Raw genomic sequence first — 21,591 nt, 5'->3', positions numbered from 1 at the left:
TACCACGCACCCGACCGGCTGCATCAATGGGATCCTCGGGTCAGTGACCGCTGCAGGAGGGGGTGTGGGGGACTGGGAACGTTGGAACACTTGCTTTGGAGCTGCCACCACCTTCAGCCATACTGGAACTCGATCTTGGACTCCCACCTAGATACCCAGCAGCCACGGTTTCCGGCCTATGTCCTAGTGGGCCTCCCTAACACTCTGATGTACCCCCTTAAATCCTGGAGAGGGAGGCTTATTGCGATCACGCTAGGGGCTGCTGTGCAAAATGTTGTGGCACACTGGAGAGTCGTCCAACCGCCACTACAAATAGGCTGGCTACATAGGCTGTGGGCAATCCTGGGAATGGAGAAATTGTCACTGGCCAGGGCAGGGAAGGGGGAGGAGTTTGCAGCACTTTGGCGACCGTTCCTGTCCCTGCTGACAGGGGAGTTCCGGGAGCTGAGTTGTCCCCGCTATTTGCGACTGCTGCGCCTGGCAGACACTCCGCTCCCGGAGCCCAAGACGCAGCCACACAAGCGCAAGGCACAGAAGAGTCACGCACCCGATGGCACCCACTAGGGTAGTGATCCCCTATAGTATTAGTCTTTGCGCTGTGGACAAGGAGATGGGTGGTTGTGGGAGGTGGGGGGGGGGGTGAGGGGGGGCTTGTTTTTTCCTTCTTCTGTTATTCTTGCATATCTGTACTCTATTGTCAGCGTCGCCTGCATATGCATCTCAGCCTTTATGACGCGGCCGGCCCAGATGGGTTGTAGGCGGCCTGCTGTGTTAACACTTGCAGTAGGAGCACTTACCGGGCGTATTCGCGCTATTGAACTGTACATGGTCGCCGCGTACTTCGACAGATGCATTGGCGGTGTGAGATGCTATGTTTTTCTATGCTGCACAATAAAAAGATTTAATACTAAAGACATACGACTAACCGAATGGAGCCAGCTCCTCCTACAAGACACTGCCTCGATCATGAACTCCGTCCACTCAGGGGCCCCAACCGACCCACGCCCTCACCACATCTTCAACCTAGGCAAAGCCAGATTGAGACACGTACTCAACGACTACCGACCGATATCCCTGCTCCCTTTCCCAACTAAACTTTTAGAAAAAGCCATCAACCAGCAACTCTCCTCGCATCTGGAACAGAAGCTCCTACTCGACTCCTCCCAATCCGGATCCTGCAACACTAAGACAGCCCTCATCCTGGCTACCAACGATATCCAAGCCCTACTTGACAAACGATAGACTGTGGCTCCGATCCTCCTAGAAATCTTTGCAGCGTTCTGTATGGTCTCCCACCACACACTCCTCACAGGCTGCACAACAGGGGCATCTAAAGAGCCGCTCTCAGATGAACCTCCTCTTTCTTCACCGGGAGAAGACAAAGAGTCTGCCTTCCCACTTCACTTCCGAACCCAAGGAAATCATATTTGGAGTAACCCAAGGAAACGTGCTCAATCCCACTATCTTAAACACTTATGACACCTCTAGCCAGCCACGCCAAAGCCCATGGACTCAACATCATATCCTATGGTGACGACTTACAAATATCATCCTCTCCCTCTCCAAAGTCACCACCAAGAACAACATCCACAACTGCATAATAGATGTCGACAACTGGATGAAAAACAACTACCTGAAGCTCAGCTTGGACAAGACATCGGTACTGCTTTTTGGGAAAAAAAAGCTCCCTACCAGACACATCCTGGTGACTCTCAAAACTATCACCTACTACTACTCCCATTGACCATGTTAGGAACCTAGGCCTTTCTAGGCACAAGCAGACCACGATAACACAGGTCCACTGGGTCTCCTCTTTCTGCTTCTTCATTCCCTGCATGCTTCGAAAGTTATTCAAATGGCTACCCCAAATCTCAAGACACACCATCACCCAGGTCCTCCTCTCCAGTGGACTGGACTACGGCATTGCTCTCTATGCAGCGGTCGCAGCTCACCTCAGAAGACGACTATAGTGCAAACAGAACTCACCAGCCAGGCTCGTCCTGGATCTTCCTACATGAACACGCATCACCTTCTACCTCAGAGAAGTCCACTGGCTCCATGTACAGAAAAGATGCCCATTCAAGCTCCTGACCGATGAATACAAGGCTCTACACAACTCTGGCCTGCCTGCTTGAACCACCACCTGAACTTCCATCAGCCCACCAGACACCTACACTCTCCTTTCCTTTCTCTAACCCTCTCCCCCTGCATCTGACGTAGCAGATGCCGAGGGTACTACTACTACTACCTAGCAGCTTTCCACAAGTCCCTGAAGACCTAGCTATTCAGCTAATCAATTGAACTCTGCCAGCGTCTGGATACCCTCACCGGTGACAAGATGCGCTCAACAAATCTATTGATTGATTTTCAGAACTCCAAAGCGTCCAGAACCATGACAGCCATCTTTTTCTTGGTTTGAACATTTCTGTTTCCCCTCACATTGTGAGGCCTTAGTTTTCCTTTTACATTGAAAAGTATGGCCTAAAATATACTGGGCTACAAAATGTATTTAGACAAGAATCTAAGGCCTGCCTTCAGTCATGCATGACATGGGGCCAATACAATAAATAAATACAATTTTACTGTGTATAGCCAAAGGATGTGAAGTGCACCTGCAATCCCCTGAAGCAGTGCCTGCAATCTAAGTGCAGTATTTGTAGAGCACTTACTCTCATCCCCAGAGGGATATCCCCTGCTGAAACTGCTACACGGCCTATCTTTACTGGGGGAAGGAGCAATTTAATAGATCGAGTCAGTTACTCTGGGAAGAGCCCTGATTTAAGCTTTTTTCTATTTTTAAAGTAGTAACTAGTGAGGCGGAGGTCCAGGAGTAAAATGTTCCACTGGACTGCTGCAAGATGGGTGAAAGAGCAACCTCTGGCTCTAGTCTTTTTTACACGATTGGCTTTGACTAAGGCTATATTTACTGATCTCAAATTTCTTGTAGGTTTATGATACTCCACCTTAGATCGAAGCATCACAGTGCCGGAATAATGAAGCGCTTTGCAAACATAATGTTTGACTTCTGATCACGCAAGGAGCAATTTCCAGCTACTGTGCCACTTATTTTATTTTAAAAACGCCGAATTTTAAAAGTGCTCTAATTTTCATACTGTTTGCATACAGCATACCTGGCATACTTGGCACTCACTTGCCACTATTTTCGCTCTGTTCCTGACATTCCCAGCCGATTTTAGGGCTGTAGATCGAGGGCTAGTGACAACAGCATTTACGGCGGCCATCTTGAGTGAGGGGGCGAGAGTGGTGAGAGCGCTCTAGTGTCCGGTATTTAAGGAGCCCCTAGGAAGCAGGCGCGAGATCCCAGCGCTTTGCAAACATAATGTTTGACTTCTGATCACGCAAGGAGCAATTTCCAGCTACTGTGCCACTTATTTTATTTTAAAAACGCCGAATTTTAAAAGTGCTCTAATTTTCATACTGTTTGCATACAGCATACCTGGCATACTTGGCACTCACTTGCCACTATTTTCGCTCTGTTCCTGACATTCCCAGCCGATTTTAGGGCTGTAGATCGAGGGCTAGTGACAACAGCATTTACGGCGGCCATCTTGAGTGAGGGGGCGAGAGTGGTGAGAGCGCTCTAGTGTCCGGTATTTAAGGAAACGGTCTATATCCGCGCTAGCGGTCGCGTTTGCGGAAGCGCCTCCTCAGCGCCGGAGTCATGCCAGAGTCAGCCCGTCTGTGCCCGTCCGCGCCTCGGGCGTGCCTCAGGGCTATGGCACCACCATATGGTTCAGTCCCCAACCTACCACAGGTACCTATAGCCGATGTAGCAATACATTCAATAGAATCCCCCTACATCAAATATACGTCAGTCGATTTGAAGGCTCTACAACCAGCAATAAAACCCTCCTGCAGGTTGTTAAAATTGGGGTGGGAGAAGGATTCCTGTCAAACCTGTCAATTACATATTGACCCTGTAGGGATCAAATCCACGCTGTCTGATTCCCTCAAGAACTCCTCAAAATCAAAGACAAAATCCTTTTCCTTTATTAGCCTCAACTGTCGCTCTTTACCAATGCATAAACTAGAAATTTTTAACCTACTCTTAGATGAAGCACCCGACGCATTGTTTATTACTGAAACCTGGCTCAAAGAAAGTTCGGGTCCAGACATAGCTATGGCACTTCCGGACTCCTACGCTATCACCAGACTTGACAGGGAAAAGATACCTGGCGGAGGAATTGCCATCATCTTCAAAAAGATTTTTAATTGCGAATTTAAACCTCTTTTATGTGATGGCTGCCAAGCGGCGACATTTAAACTTACGCTAGCCCCTTATTTCACTTTAGCCGGAGTCCTTGTGTATCGGCCTCCGGGGGCAGCATCCAAATGGGTGACAAATATGTCTGCACTTATCGGACCGTTAGCCATGAGAACTGCCAATTTCACAATCTTAGGCGACATAAACTTGCATCTAGAGGATGAGGAATGCTCTTTAGCTAAAGACTTCATAAATGACTTAGCAGCTCTCAATCTAACCTTAAAGAACTCAGGGCCTACACATCGTGCTGGACACCTGCTAGATCCCATCTTTTCCAATCTTAACAATATTGTGACGCATTCTGCCCAGCCTCTGCCCTGGTCCGACCACTATTTGGTTAAATTTGCCCTTCAGGTCGACCCAATAAATAAAGATAATACTCCCCTACCCACCCAGTTTATAAGAAAGTGGAAACAACTTGACATTGACAGTCTCAATACCCTCCTGGAAGAACATAGGCCTTGCACTAAGACCACTGTTCAACAGCTTTCCTCCACAGTACAAAACTGGCTTCTTGCAGCCATTGACTCCACCCTGCCCAAAACAAAGCTTAAACCCAACACCCACCGCTCTCCTGCACCCTGGTTCAACGATATCTTACAAAATGAAAAAACTAGATGTAAAAATCTTGAACGTCAATGGAGGAGGAGTTACTCACCTGTAATCAAGGAAAAATACAAAATTCAGTTAATAGCGTATCAAAAGCAGTGTAGCAAGGCTAAAGCAGAATTCATCTGCACAAAAATCACAAATGCCTTAGACCACTCCAAAACACTTTTTAAACTAGTAAAAGAGCTGGCTGGCTCTAATACGTCTCAACTCCCACCTGAACTTAATAAAACTCAATGTGACCTACTAGCTGCCTTCTTCATCAATAAAGTCGACCAAATTCACCAAGACATTAATCAAGCTTCTAATAAATATAAGTTAACCACTGAAGCTACCCCAAACTGTGCATCACCTACCTCGGGTAATGCTCCAGGCATTCCGGATTGCTCTACTCCGGTTAATGCATCTTCTGTCACACTTGATAGTTGGCCCTTGCTGAACCCTGATATGGTTCAAAGGCTGCTAAAAACTATTAAATCTGGCTCACCTAAAGACCCATTGCCATGCTCAGTCTTAAAGCAACTTAACAGCAACGTCTTGGTTACCATCACTGATCTTCTCAATGCTTCGTTACTGGAACAATTTGTACCCAGTGAATGGAAGCATGCAATGATTCATCCGCTCTTGAAGAAAGCTGGAGCAGACCCCAATTTGCCAGCTAACTTCCGCCCAATATCCTTGCTGCCCACCTTTGCAAAAATATTGGAGAAACATGTACATCGTTGCCTCACTGATTTCATTACCACTCATGACCTATTACCATCCCACCAGTCGGGATTTCGTGCAGGCTTTTCCACAGAAACTACCTTGCTGGGGGTAACCGAAAATATCCGCCGCATGGTGGACAAGGGCGAAACAGTGGCACTTGTGCTGCTCGACCTCAGCGCAGCATTCGACACCGTGTCGCATGCGGTCCTCGCCCAAACACTCCACTCCCTGGGCATCCGTGGGGCAGCTCTCAACTGGATTAGATCATTATTGGAAAACCGCATGTTCCAGGTCTTCTCACAAACTGCCTGCTCCGATACCATGACATTCAAACACGGAGTTCCACAGGGCTCTATTCTTAGCCCGTTGCTTTTCAACGTGTATATGAGCCCCCTGGCCAAAATAGTGGAGGAAACAGGGCTTTTAATGTTTTCCTACGCTGATGATTCCCAGCTGCTTTTTTCTTTATCAGCTGCAGATTCTGATAATTCCTCCACCCTACAACTCGGACTCTGTAAAATCGCCGACTGGATGCAAAAAAACTTCCTAAAACTTAACGGCGAAAAAACCGAGTTAATCGTGTTGGGCAAAAATAAAGAACTTTGGGGACCCCAACATTGGCCAACTGAAATGGGCACCCCCCCTACCCCGGTTACTCATGCTCGCAACCTGGGCGTCATTATTGACGACTCACTCAGTTTACATCAGCAAGCGGTAAAGACTTCAGCCACCTGCTTTGCCATATTAAAATGGCTAAAAAAGATCTGTTGGATGCTGCCTGAAAACACCAAGAAAACAGTTGTCAATGCCCTAATAACATCTAGGCTAGATTATGGCAACGTTTTGTACCTGGGGGCGAACAAAGCTACTGTCCGCAGGTTGCAATCAGTGCAAAATGCAGCAGCCAGACTTCTCTGTAAAATTCCCATCTCTACTCCAACCACTAAATACATCAGGAAGTTACACTGGCTAAAAATTGAAAACCGAGTTAAATTCAAATCTCTATGTTTTATGCACAGGATTTCCACCAACACCGCTCCTAAATATCTGCAAAACCTGGTGCGCCCCTACCGTCCTTCCAGATCTCTTCGGTCTTCCACGGCAAATCATTTTGAAATTCCAAGGACCAGGCTGTCACGCATGGGTGGCAAGTCCTTCTCATTCCTAGGACCTTCGCTCTGGAATTCAATGCCACATACATTGCGGTCTGAGTCGAATTACATCACATTCAGAAAAGCCTTAAAAACATGGCTCTTTAACATCTAGTTTCTGTAACCGCATTGCTATTGGGATCTGCCGCGCCGGGAAACCCTTTGTTGGGTAGCTGTGCGCATTACAAATGTAAACAAATAAATAAATAAATAAGCCTTATAAGCGTGGCAGAACAGCTTAAATTTAGCTCTATTGTGGAGAAGTGTGTAGAAGTGTGGCTCACTGGTTAGAGGAGGCAGACCTGGAAGCAGAGGTCAGCCCGGGACCAGGGTTCAATTCCTGGCTCGGCGGGGTCTTGAGTCCTAAAATGTCCATGGACTCGACAATTCTCGCTCCGGTGCCTACTCGATTCACGGGTTCACACTCTGCGACTCTGGGCAATAGCTTGCTTAATCTCCACAACGGCCCCTCGCGGTGGGATGCCTGGCTTTCACCTTGCGGATACCCTGCCGGGGTTATCTCACAGGGGAATACCAGGACGGGTTCCCTAAGCAAGCGCTTAGAAACCGCTCGGTGATTTGCGCTATATAAATTCCTGTACATTTAAATGGGCAGCCAGTGGAGGGTTTTCAGGCTGGGAGACGCCGAGCTGCGTCTATCTTTATTGCAGATGAGTTTTGCGGCTGTTTTTTGTATCACCTGCAAGTGGGTAAAAAGAAAGTCAACCATCCACATGTATAGGGCTTTCCTGTAGTCCAACATACTGTCAATTAGGGCTTGAACTACAGTTCTGTGCCTGGCGTCCAGTAGAAAGGCTTTCTGAGGAGTTTTAGAAAGCCAAAGGATTTACCACAATGGATTTGATTTTCTCCAGCATGAATTAAGATTGATTAATGAGTACTCCGTTTTTTGCTGCCTTTTCTGACTCAGGTGCGGGTTCCAGGGATACAGGCCACCTTGATGAATCCCAAATCTGATGAGCACTTCCAAATAGTAGAATCTCCGTTTTTTTAGGCATTTAGTTTTAAGCAATGAGTCATCATCCACCTGGCTACCTCAGAGAGGCAGCCAGAACGTTTTTTTTCTGGTTGGTTTCTTCGTGCTTCTCCTTTATTGATATGACCAGCTAGGTATCTTTTGCATAACAGCATATCTCAAATCCCCAATATCTGACCATCTTGGAAAGAGATGCAACGTACACGTTGAAAAGTGTTGGGCCCAAGGAAGAGCCTTGTAGTACCCTGCATTTGGAGCTGTGTGTACAAAAGTGGCTTTCTGTTGCAGTACCACCAACCCCCCCCCCCCCACTTATTACCTGACATTTGATGAAACTTGACTTGATGTGCCCTGGTAACCTGTCTATCAGGTTACCAGGGCCTGTGGTCTTTCCGAAAGCTGTACCTTTGTACGCACAATTGGCACATCTCTGGCCACAGGTAAACCCATTGTAAAAGTTACCATGGGTACCAAGGGCACTGTGACTAGGGAAAGCCTCTAAGGGATGCAGCACCTATATGCCACCCTTAGGGACCCTGCACTTTAACACCCACACACTGCCATTGCGGGCTGCTGGTTTTGGTGCAGAGAAAAGTGAAGAGTCGACATGGAACACTGCCTGTTTGCCATGCCTGCAACCCACTGCCTGGGGCCTAGGTAAGTCATCCCTCTAGCAGGATGCACGAGCCCCAGGTTAGGGTACAGTTGCATGAACACTGTCCCCCTACAATGCCTAAGTCCATTCTTAGACATTGTAAGTGCAGTAAAGGCATAAAGAGTATATGGTCTGGGGGTTGGTCATTCGTAAGCAGCCCCCAACCAACTGCACCCTACCCCTTTAGTTAACGTTGGGCCTCTGCACCCAGCCACCCTAGTGTCGCTGGTGATGCAATTTGAGTGCCTTACTGGACCGTGGGGAAACTGGTCCTAAACCCTGAAACCATACTTGCAGGTTTACTTACCTGTAAACCACTAACACTATTTTCCCCACAGAAACCAATGTTACGAGTTTTTGTTCCTAAAATATTTCGTGTTGAACTGTGTTTTGTATAAAAGAAAAGTAACTGTGCCTTAAATCAAAAAGTGTTTTACTTAACTTTGTATTGTAGGATGCAGGGTGTGATATCTAGGCATATCACCCCAAGTAGTCGATGTAATCTAAAAGTACTCCAAAGTAATCTCTTTGTATTTTAAACAGTTTTAAAAGCAAGTACAAACTTGTAATGATTGCAATTTCAACCACAACTGCATTTCCTTGCAAAGATTTGCATTTGAAAGTGTATCCACTTACCTGTGCCAAGTCCTGCTTGGTTCTAGGAATAAAACATAAGTCTACCTTTTTATACTTACCTAATTGGTCTGTATACTGTGAGTATGCGCCTTCAGTCTTGATTGAGTAATTGCAATAAATGCTTAACACACCCTCCTGATGAGCCTTATTACTCGATCAGACTACCACAAAAAGAACTGCTAGTGATTATCTAATTTAGCTTCGGCTGTACCTTTGGGGATTCACTGGAATCTGTGCACACTATACCTTACTTCGGTATAGTATATACAGAGCCAGCTTCCTACACTGTGGGGGAAGGATCTACCAGTGTTCAGCTGAAAGGACTGGGTCCTGTTGCTCAGGAAAGATCCAAACCGTCGTAGGCCTGTAGAATGGAGCCCTAACTCATGAAGTTTTGTTATCATTTGGCTCAATGAAGCGTTATAGTAAACAATGGAAAAACCACACAAAAAAGGTTTGCATTTGAAATATCGGTGAGCAATCAGTTTTTAATTTTGAGCAAAAAGTGTTATTAACCAGTGACTTTTTTCTGCTTTCTATCAAAACCTCTTAGTTAAAATGTTTTTTCCATTCGTCTCTTTTCCTTGAAGATCAATGAAGAATTTATAAACAACATGGCAAATACGACAGTAGAAAGCTTGATACAAAAATTTGTTGAAACCAAAGGTACAGGCAAGGAGAGACCAGGTAAGGTCATGCAATAAAGGCCGGCTTTTATATCACTGGCCAAGATTGTTGTGCAACTAAGGGATCTTGCAGAATGTAATATGACATGTCCTGCACACATTTTTTTTAAAGCAAAGTATGTCTTCATATATGTGATTTAGCCTTGTTTGATCGTAGACAAAAAAACATTGGATAACTTATCTGAATGTTTGTCTTGTCCCTGGATTGAATTTCTAAAGTGGGATCCTCTTGGGGGCCGCTGTTACCTGAATTTGTAGATCTACAAATGTTAGTGGTCAGACGTTGAGCCCATCATTGTGTAGGGCAACCCCCCTGTATTGTCTGTATACTTCCCATTAATAAAATGTCATATATTTAACTAAATGTATGGTATTTAAAGTATATACAAACATTTATATTTTTGGGTCCATACAGTCATGTTCGTCACTGTTTGAGGTTAGTCTAAAAAAATTAATGATTTTGCATTGTAGGATCTGCTGTGATAGTCATGAACACTTCCGTAGTACTGCCCTATTTAGGTCTGCCCTTTGAGACAGATGTCTCTCAAGACCATTATTTAAATAAAATAAAAAGAAATGTCAATTATACTTACATTTATGGGCTTTTGGTAGGTGGTCTTCATTCATTTGTCTGTTGAATTGTTGCTTACGCTTCTGCCAACCACAGCATAGGGCAGTGCTTCACTCGACGTCAGCTATTGACTGACCTCTATGTGACTGACTGTATTTTGCTTCTGTACATCCATAATGGAAATAGTCTTCATATATATATATATATATATATGTCTTTATATATATATATAATATATAAATATATATATATATATATATACCCACCTACCTACCTTCTGTGGTACCATAAACACCTAAAATCATGCCTTTTGGCATACATGGAAAACCTCAACCTCTATAGGTTCTGGATACAAGCAGAACTCCAGTAGATAATAAAGTGTTACATAAGGACAAAAGGAAGTGCACACCTATACCTTCTCCACCGAGAAGGTAAATCAATACGGACTATTTTGATAAATTACAATGTCTTCTACACCAGCTTCTCCTCCTGGTTCTCTATCAAAGCATTACAGCCTACATGACTATTTCTACCACTGGTGCCAGTGTTGCTTGAAATAGCTCCAGCCACGATTAAACCAGTAGTTCCAGTGTTTTGAAAGATGTTTAAGGCACTAGAACAAGTCAAGTATTTTTCGAGGGACATCCTTACTCTGCAATAGTTTGTGGTTAGAAAGTGTCGTGCCTCAGCCCCCCTGACCTCTGTCTTCAGACAGGGAGAGTAAATGACTAGTCTGTTTTGGCAGGATAGTAAAACGTCTGGCGGGATTGGCTCCAAGAGCATTCAGAGGGTGCATTAGTTGGACAAATTTGATAGGTCCTTATTGGTAATGGTGTAACAGGTTGCTAAGTACATTTCTAAGCACAAGAAGGAAGATTTTCAAAATGATTTGCCAGTGCCTCTCTACATATTGCGCAGACTGTTTTTAAGTTGGTCTTCATGACTATGAAAGACAAAGTCTGAAGCTCAGCAAAAATGAATTTGTCATTCACTAATCCTGTTTACTTTAAGAGATGCATAGCATGAAAACAAAAACAGAAACACTAAAGACTGTGGGTTTAAAGGAAATTCTATAAAAATCGGTACAAATTCCAAGATTTGTACTACCACCACCAGCAGTAGGAGGAGAGAGTTCCAACACATCGTTGGCAGTATCAGCACTCACAACAGCAGCATTACTCGCCAAGAGAATTGCCCTTTTAGAGGCAGAGGATGTCAATCATCGGCCTCCATGGGGAATGGCCCCCGGGACATCAAGGCAATGACTTTGCAACTTCCCTACTATTGTATACCACTCCATCACAGGAAGAAGAATGGCTGCTTAATATTGTGCAAGATTGTTATGCCTTTTGCCACAGGCCTCGGAGTTCAAATGGAAACACATAAAATCAGGGGCCATTGAAGGCCTCTGGGAGCGATCAAACACTTAAATATCCTAGAACCCAAGACAGTCCTCCTAGCTCTTGCTTTTCACTTATGTGTCAGGGGAAGATGGTACTGATCTAAACAAACAAAACAACAGCTTTTTCTCAACTAACCGGTAGGGACCAGATCTAATGCCCTGTCCTAGCTAGGAAATAGTTTAGGAAATAGAAAAGTACATACTGTTAAGAGCCATACATCAAAGTCAAAAGCAAGCTTTATTCGATTACTTAAACTCATAAAAGCAACAAGACAATACATATTAAAAAATACATGTTAAAAATTTGGCAGATCATATAATTCATATGGTTAAAATCATTAATGAGTCAAACCCGGTAGTAATGTCTAGTGTAATCGAATAGTTAAAAAATTGGTAAGAAAACAGTTACACTCACAATGTAATAAAAAGAAGAAGAATTAACTTAAAAACGTTAATAGTATCAGCAGTATAGAGAGGTCAACCCTCCTGGTACCTCGGGGATAGCTTCCTGGCCTTTGTACGCATGGCTGCGACCAGAAAGCTAGCAACCCTGAAGACTATCCTAGGGCTACCTAGTAGTTGTAAATAAAATAGTGCTGGACGTACTTGTGCAAAACCTGCTTCCCTTAAAATAGGGACCAATAACTGCTTTCTGCTCTTCTTAAAATGATCACAAAACATTACAAAATGCATAAGGGACTGCTCTGAAAAGTTGTCACAGCTGCATGGGATTGACTCGTCTGGGACCCCCCATACGGGGAAGTCACCTAGGGAGTATTGTATAATGTTGAACCTAAATCTAATAAGCAAGTGTCGATGATATGGGCGGCTTACAAGTTTTAGATACGGTTCAATTGAGGGCGTAGTCAGGAGGAGGAAGTTTGCTCTCGCTCTCGGTTTAGTCAGTTCCTCACTCTCCCGCGTTTGAGATGCCCTCCTCAAAAAGTTAACCTTAATCCATTTCACATCCCCCCTACAAAGTGTGTTAGGGTGGCTGAAGAGGTTGGGCCTACCAAAGCTTCCCAAAGCGCCTTTTACGTAAGCCAGCCACGGGATCTTTAAAGCGTTATCCAGAGCCATGCAGTCCCTAAGGATAGTGTGGTTAAGTGTAATGTCATTGTTCAGCCAGGTTTTGGCCCAACATACCAGTGGTGCCAGAAGAAGCAGGTCAGTAATGTAACCTAAACCTAACTCAGAGTGTAGTGAAAAAACTGGTGTGGATTGTGGAACACTCAATAGAGATCTGAGAAACTGGTTTTCCACGGTCTGCAACTCACCAGTTGAGGAGTACCCCCACAGCGGCGCACCGTAAGTGGCTATGGATAGGCGTGAGCCAAGTCGCTTTGCGAAACTCAGCAAAGCTGAGGTTGATCTAGTTACAGCTAGTGACTTTGCCGTCACCTGTGGTTTCCACGAGCCCTTCTCCTCAAAAATCACACCCAGGTAGGTAAAGACTTGCACCCTTGAAACCCCCTCTCCACAGCAGGTAAAAGATTTTAGTTTTTTCGGCCTTAGCCGCCTCCCATACATCATCCTTCGCTACGCAATAAAGAGGCTGAAAAACTATGAAGCTCACAACACAAAGTGAACTCAAACAAGACATATTACATGACATTTTCCGGGAATAGGGCACACGTCTTATAGACCTGTTTGCCACACCTGCAAACAGAAAAAGCCCAGGCGTCTCCTCCAGGTGTCTATACCACTAGTCTCTAGGTAATTCACTATCAATAAATTGGTCAATGACCTTTGCATAAACTTGTCCTCTAAAACCACTAATTCCTCTAGTTCTAGTCATAAGCAAGTGCAGACAGTCAACCATGACACTGATACTTCTAGCCCCACAATGAGCCAGTCAAAAATGTTACTCAGACTTGGTGGTAATAGGACAAGGCAGAGTAAGAGGCTGCCAATCTCTCAAGAGTGGTTAACCAAACATGCGGACGAGTGTGTTACCCAGAGACAAAGATACACCGCGTGGTAGCATGAATCCTGATGAAATGGAATTGCCCCAGAGATTGGAATCTGAACATTGTGCTTACACAGCTCATGGGTCCACCTTTTGAGCCATTACACAACTGCCTGCTACAGTTTCTTTCATGGAAAGTCGCCTTTCTCTTTGCAATCACTTCATTAAGGAGAGTTGGTGAGCTACAAGCTTTAACCTTAGAAGAACCCTTCTTTTGACTTCATAGAGACGGGGTACTTCTTTGCACCAACCCAATGTTCCTTCTCAAAGTGGTTTCTGATTTCCATATCAACCAATCAGTTGAGTTGCTCGTGTTCTTTTCTCAACCTGATAAAGGTAGCAGAACAAGCTCTTCATACTCTTTATGGCAGAAGAGAGCTATTGTACTACATTGAAAGAACAAAAGATTTTTGCAAAACAAAACAACTGTTCCTTACGTTTTCTATACCCCACAAAGGCAATCCCATTTCTAAATTTGGTATTGCAAGATGGATTGTTAAGTGCATTCAAACCTGCTACACTAAAGCTAAACAAACTTTATACCTCCTAGAGCACATTCTACTCATAAAATAGGAGCATCTATGGCCTTTTTAGGTAACATCCCTATAGCTGATATTTGTAAAGCAGCAACATGGTCCACGCCTTACTCTTTTACCAAACATTACTGTGTGGATATGTTAGCACGTCAACAAGCCATTGTAGGCCAAGCAGTGCTAAAAATACTTTTTCAAACAGCTGCAACACCTACTTTTAGCCATTGCTTTGGGAGAATACTGCTATATAGTCTATGCAAAGCATGTGTATCTACAGCACACCTGCCTCAAACGGATTATGCTACTTACCCAGTCAGCATCTGTTCTTGGCATGTAGAGCTGTAGATTCACATGCTCCCTCCCAACTCCCCAGGCACCTGTAGCTGTTGCAGTTTTGCATTATTTACATTACATATGCACGGAAGTCTATGTACTACACTTACTTACTCCATTCTCACCCTCTAGCGGCAAAACAATCTGGAATCGATGCCCATGAGCACTATGACCGAAAGGAGGAGTCCCCTTACCATGTGACTAGGAAAGACTTCTTCAAAGAAAAACAACTTGTAAACATGCAGACCCAACACTAGATGGCAAGAGTATGCAAAGCATGTGAATCTACAGCTCTAAATGCCAAGAACAGATGCTTACTGGCTAAGTAGCATAATCCCTATAGATTTTTTCCTCATAAAATTGTGGACACAATGATTCTTTTTGCTCTGAAGTTTGTTTATCTGTATTGGTTCTTTAACCATAACTTAAGGTGTACGAGTCTTGATCTTGTGTAACATTTTTTTGTACTAAGGGGCTGTTGGCACACGCAGTAATGAGACTTTAAGTTTATGCTGGCTCATCCTGGAGGATACTAGAGACAGTGCAGCCCTCCACCCTTCACACAGAACTACTGTAATAGTTAGATTACCTTGTGGTGCGTTTATGTTTTGTAAGAAGACTCCAGCCAGTCTTGAAATACTGATAAAACCGTCACACGCCCACCACCCCTCCATCACCTACTTCAATTATCACTCCTAACACCCTTTGCAGTCACACACCAGACAGCACCCACACACCTCACAGAATAGCACCGCACACTAACAGAAGTGCCCTGTCTCCACTCTGATTAGCACACATACTACTGATGTCACTCATACAGCAGCAGTCTCACACTGCAACCACCCTCTTATAGTACAATAGCAGGAAATGGAAAAGCCAAAAGGTCTGGCTTAGATATGAAAGTGCAGTTCTTATTGAGTGTGTATAATATCTATCTCCAGTGTAAGCGACCAGGTCTTGTCAATTACAGTGTTCTCGTCTAACGCTATACATATAGGCATATGGGCTGCAGATCACACTCCAGTGCATAGATCGCCATCTGATGGTGGGCCCAGATGATTACACTTTGTTGTTGTGCTGGAATAGTCTTTTGTATGGTAGATGACTCCTCCTCTGGAGCATAGTGCACATGGGTAGCGACTCCATCTTCAGATTGTTTTTTTCCACCATCGGGCTCAGATGTGTTTGTCGCTCGGTCCCATTACCGATCTACTTTCGACGCCCATTTCTTGATTTCTACCGTTGGTATTGTTTCGATCACGATTTCCTTCATACTTGCATCGAAAAAGCCTGCACTTCTCGATTCCGGCGATCGTCGGGCCGTTGGGCCCAACTGCGCCATTGGGCCTTCGGCTCATGGAAAGAACACCCTTCTAGAAGTGCCCTCAGTGTGGACACAAATTCCCCCCCACTGATCTTCATGAGGTGTGCAGTCTGTGCTTGTCCCCAGAGCACGAGAGCAAAGATTGCCAGGCCTGCGCTTCATTCCGGTCCAAGAAGACTCTCAGGGACCGTCGGGCTCGAAGAGTTATGGCACAATCCTCTTCATCGGCACCAGACATAATCGTCGCGGAGACTCCAGTCGATCCAGAGTCCGAAGAAGAACAGCAGGAAGACATCGTCGTTTCCGAAGCAGAGGATTCAGCTTCCGGTGCCGAAGAGCAAGCAGACGATGGCGATTTCTTTCCAGCTGGTCAACAGGTCGTGAGTACAAATGTCGACCCTCTTGACACCCCATACCAGGTCAGGCTTCGGTTCCATTCCACCTTTGGGCCCAGGTGGACACCCTTCACAAACTTCCGATGCCCCGCCTTCGGGCCCGGCAATGAAGACTCCCAAAAAGCCTCTAGGCGACTCGGGCTCGAGTCAGCCTATCGGTCTTGACAAACAAAAAGTCCCTAAACCAAAACCAAGTTCGGCACCGAGAATTGTCGAATCGAAGCCAACTCCAGTACCTAAACCGGTCGAACCAAAGGCTTCTTCGGCACCGAAAGCTGTCGACCCGAAACGAACTTCGGAACCAATAACTCTGGATCCGAAAACATCCGATCCGAACAAAAAACACAAGCCGAAGAAAGCTTCTGACCACAAGTCTTCAGAACCGAAACCAAAATCTGCTATAAAGACTGTCATAGACACTGCTAAACCCTCTAAACAGCTCGACTCCAAGCAAGACCAGTCGGTGCCGAAAAAGGATGCTCCCACAGAAGAGCTTTCCCATCCAGATCCAAAACAAAAGACTCTTCTTATTCATCCAAAGACTAGACATGTCATTACTGTGCCTGCTAAAAGGAAACAGGACCTTACCCCCACACCACCAGTCCTTCTCAAAAAACATGCTCAGACCTCAAGAACTTCTGGCCCATCTCCCTGCTCCCCTTTCCGGCAAAGGTCATCGAGAAAATCGCCAACATACAGCTGACCCGCCACCTCAAGGACAACAACATCCTAGACCCGTCACAATCCAGATTCAGACGGAACCACAGCACCGAGACAGCCCTCATCGCCGCCACAGACGACATCCAACGCCAACTAGACAACAGCGAAACCTCAGCCCTCATCCTCTGGACCTGTCAGCCGCCTTCGACGCGGTCTGCCACCGCACACTAAGAACACGCCTCCAAGAAGCCGGAATTCAGGAGAAAGCCCTGGACTGACCACATCCTTCCTCTCTGGCAGACCTCAGAGAGTCCGCCTCCCACCCTACCGATCCGAAGCAACCGACCTCATCTGCGGCGTACCCCAGGGCTCATCCCTCAGCCCGACCCTGTTCAACGTCTACAGGGCCCCCCTCGCACAAGTGGCCCGTCAACACGACCTGAACATCATCTCCTACGCCGACAACACCCAGCTCATCCTCTCCCTCACCAAGGACCCGCACACCGCCAAAACCAACCTCCACGAGGGAATGAAAGCCGTCGCCGAGTAGATGAGGAGCAGCCGCCTGAAGCTGAACTCGGACAAGACGGAAGCCCTTACCCCTTCTGCCTAGGATGACTCCTGGTGGCTGACCACACTAGGAACAGCACCGACGCCCACGGACCACTCACGCAACCTGGGATTCATCCTCGACTCCTCCCTCTACATGTCTAAGCAGGTCAACGCCGTCTCCTCCTCCTGCTACAACACCCTCCGCATGCTTCGCAGGATCTACAAGTGGATCCCGACCAAAACCAGAATAACAGTGACCCAAGCCCTCGTCAACAGCAGGCTAGACTACGGCAACGCACTCTACGCAGGAATCCCGACGAAACACCTACAGCGACTTCAATGCATCCAGAACTCCTCGGCCCGCCGGATTCTCAACATCCCTCGACACAGCCACATCACCCACCACCTAAGAGACCTGCAGTGGCTCCCCGTCAACAAGAGGATCACCTTCAAGCTCCTCACCCACGCACACAAAGCCCTCCACAACACCGGACCAGCCTACCTGAACAACAGACTCAACTTCTACACCCCCGCCCACCAGCTCCGCTCTGCCAGCCTTGCCGCCATGCCGCAAACCCAACATACTACTTCCTGTGGCAGATCCTTCTTCTTCCTCATTGCCAAGACCTGGAACACCCTCCCCACCCACCTGTGGCAGACCCAGGACCTGCTCACCTTCAAGAGGCTCCTCAAGACCTGGCTCTTCGAGCAGTAGCAGCACCTCCCCTCCCCCCCCCCCCCCCCCCCCCCCTGCGCCTTGGGACCCTCACGGGTGAGTAGTGCGCTTTACAATTTCTTTGATTGATTGATTGATAAGGGTACCTTCACCACTTTCAGAGGTACTAGACCTTGACGTTTCCCTCGCACATTCACCATTCATCCCACACAGCACCAGCCGATGATGATGAGGATGATTACTCAGGAGGGATAGAAGATGAGCAACCTTTAGATTACCCAGATATTATTCCTGGACCATCAGATGATCCTTGGGAAGATTATAATTCACCAATGCCCCAGATCTGCCACAAGATGACGCATACCCTTTTAGGCCATCTCCTCCAGATGACAGTATAGGGTTCACACAACTCATTCTTAGGGCAGCAACCTTTCATCGGGTCGATCTACACATCGATCCAGTAGATGACGACTTCCTTATCAACACATTATTCCCATTGCATAAAACCACAACCATTTTACCAATGCTTAAAGGGGTTGTAAAGCATGCATCTGAGGTATTTAAAGACCCTGTCAGGGCAAGGGTAATTAATCCCAGGTTGGTTAAAAACTACAAAGTCGCTCCAACCTATATCAAAGGCCAGCTACTATTAGACTCATTAGTATTCTCAAAAGAGCTAATTCTCAGACATCAGGGGACGCTCCACCCCCTGATAAAGAGTCCAAAGTTTTAGATGCTTCAGGCAAACGCATGACATCTCAGGCAGTCAACGTCTGGAGAATTACCAACACCCAAGCTCTGTTGGCGTGGTATGATAGGGCTCACTACAATGAGCTTGAAACCCTTATGCAACATTTGCCAGACAAATACAAGACCTGGGCTTCTGACTTAATACAGGAAGGGAAGGTCATCACTAATACTTCCATCCGTTGCGCTTTGGATGCTGCTGATACAGCCTCAAGGGCACTAAATACTGGCATACATTTACGTAGACATGCCTGGCTGCGCATTTCTGGTTTTAAACCAGAGGTACAAACCAGTATTCCTAATCAACCTTTTGACCAGCAACATCTTTTTGGTCCTACAGGTGATACTTCCCTAGAAAAAATGAAAAAGGATACTGACACTGCAAAGTCCATGGGAGGGGGGATTTCAACAGTTCCTACCTGTCGAACTCCATCACAACAGACAAGTGGGTGAGACCAATAGTTCAGTCAGGTTATTGCCTGGAGCTCACTTACACTCCTCCAACCAATAATACCATGCAGACAACATCCCATGTCACAAGAGCATCTCACACTCCTACCACTTCCATATGGTCACATTACAGCAGGTCCTTCCTCTGTTAAAACAAGGCGACTTCCTTGCTACCCTAGATCTCAAGGACGCCTACTTCCACATTCCAATTCACCAAGCTCACAGAAAGTACCTTCGGTTTGTACTGGACGGACAACATTACCAATTCAAAGTCCTCCCTTTCGGAGTAACTACAGCACCCTGAGTTTTCACAAAGTGTCTCGCGGTAGTAGCAGCACATTTGAGAAGGGAAAACATCCATGTCTTCCCATATCTCGATGACTGGCCAATAAAAGCCAAGTCAACCACCTGTGCGTGTAGCACACACACCAGATCTTTTACCTGTTATACAAACTCGGGTTCACTATAAACCAAACAAAGTCACATCGCCAACCATCCCTGTCTCAACAGTATCTTGGTGCCACAATAGATACCTCCAAAGCACTTACATCCCCCAATCTAACAAGAGTACAAAGTATGCAAGCTCTTATACAAAAATTCCAACCGCAACACTCGCAACCAGTTCGAGTGTTCATGCAACTAATTTGAATGATGGCGTCTTGCATCTTCGCAGTACTGCATGCAAGACTCCAAATGCGCCCTCTACAAGAATGCTTAGCAAGCCAATGGAACCAAGCTCAAGGTCAATTAACAGATCTGGTGGTGGTGGATGGCCGGACCCATCGCTCTCTGCAGTGGTGGAACACCAAAAACATTTCCAAAGGACGGCCGTTCATAGAGCCAGTTCCGCAGGTGGTGCTAACCATGGACGCATGCCTCACCGGCTGGGGAGCTCATTTGGCAGAGCACACAGTACAGGGCAGGTAGACACTGCAGCAAAAGCTACTCCACATAAACCATCTGGAGTTGCTAGCCATTTTTATAGCTCCAAAGTCATTTCAACATTACTTATCAGGCAAAGCTGTCTTAGTCCGAAACCGACAATATGACAGCCATGTACTACATCCAAAAACAGGGAGAAAGACACTCCTTACAGCTCTCCCAGCTGGCGCAGAGCATATTGAGGTGGGCCAATTCTCAGAAAATCTTCTTATTAGCAGAACAGCTACCAGGAGTTCACAATCAGGTTGCGGATCTGGTGAGTCGTCAGAGACAACAGATTCACAAGTTGGAACTTCATCCGCAAGTTCTTCAACCTTTCTTTCAACAGTGGGGACCGCCAGAAATAGATCTGTTCGCCACACACCTCAACTCCAAATGCCCAAGCTTCGCCGCCAGGGTGAGAGCTTTCTGCTTAATTCAGAGACTCTGTCCCTCACCACCCCTTGTTGTAAATATTTTTGTCCACCCTAAGCGTGGAAGGGTATTCTCAGATGTGAGACCCTTGCTCATTGCACCATCAGGATTCAAGCAAACCGGGCCGAAGACGGCTGTAATGCCAGAAACCGGTCCCCGGGAGCTTGTTTCCTTCCCAGTGTAAGAATTGGCTTTTGTAGTTTGGTTTGCCCTGTTCCCATCATGCACTGGGACAGGAACAGACTAATTTGCATTCAGCCAGGTTCTGAAACTGGGATGGTGCAGTGAGCTAAAAAACGGTGTTGGATCTAGCCCTGATCTCTTGACTGGGTGAGAGCTTTCTGCTTAATTCAGAGACTCTGTCCCTCACCACCCCTTGTTGTAAATATTTTTGTCCACCCTAAGCGTGGAAGGGTATTCTCAGATGTGAGACCCTTGCTCATTGCACCATCAGGATTCAAGCAAACCGGGCCGAAGACGGCTGTAATGCCAGAAACTGGTCCCCGGGAGCTTGTTTCCTTCCCAGTGTAAGAACTGGCTTTTGTAGTTTGGTTTGCCCTGTTCCCATCATGCACTGGGACAGGAACAGACTAATTTGCATACAGCCAGGTTCTGAAACTGGGATGGTGCAGTGAGCTAAAAAACGGTGTTGGATCTAGCCCTGATCTCTTGACTGGGTGAGAGCTTTCTGCTTAATTCAGAGACTCTGTCCCTCACCACCCCTTGTTGTAAATATTTTTGTCCACCCTAAGCGTGGAAGGGTATTCTCAGATGTGAGACCCTTGCTCATTGCACCATCAGGATTCAAGCAAACCGGGCCGAAGACGGCTGTAATGCCAGAAACCGGTCCCCGGGAGCTTGTTTCCTTCCCAGTGTAAGAATTGGCTTTTGGAGGG

At 46.2% G+C, this 21,591-nt stretch overlaps 1 protein-coding gene across 2 annotated transcripts in view; it reads left to right on the top strand.

Annotated features, from left to right (window-relative positions):
* Window positions 1-21,591, top strand: part of FCHO2 (FCH and mu domain containing endocytic adaptor 2) — a 1,161,485-nt gene that overhangs the window by 465,598 nt on the left and 674,296 nt on the right. For both annotated transcript variants that reach the window (XM_086960798.1, XM_086960797.1), the window contains exon 8: window positions 9,632-9,728. In XM_086960798.1, coding sequence (XP_086816924.1) covers window positions 9,632-9,728 — 97 coding nt within the window. The remainder of the gene's footprint in view (window positions 1-9,631; window positions 9,729-21,591) is intronic.

Source organism: Lissotriton vulgaris, chromosome 3_1 (genome assembly GCF_964263255.1).
Source record: "Lissotriton vulgaris chromosome 3_1, aLisVul1.2, whole genome shotgun sequence".
In the NCBI taxonomy this organism is placed as follows: domain Eukaryota; kingdom Metazoa; phylum Chordata; class Amphibia; order Caudata; family Salamandridae; genus Lissotriton; species Lissotriton vulgaris.
The sequence above is the reverse complement of the archived record's forward strand: the minus strand, read 5'-3'. Positions and strand labels throughout refer to the sequence as shown.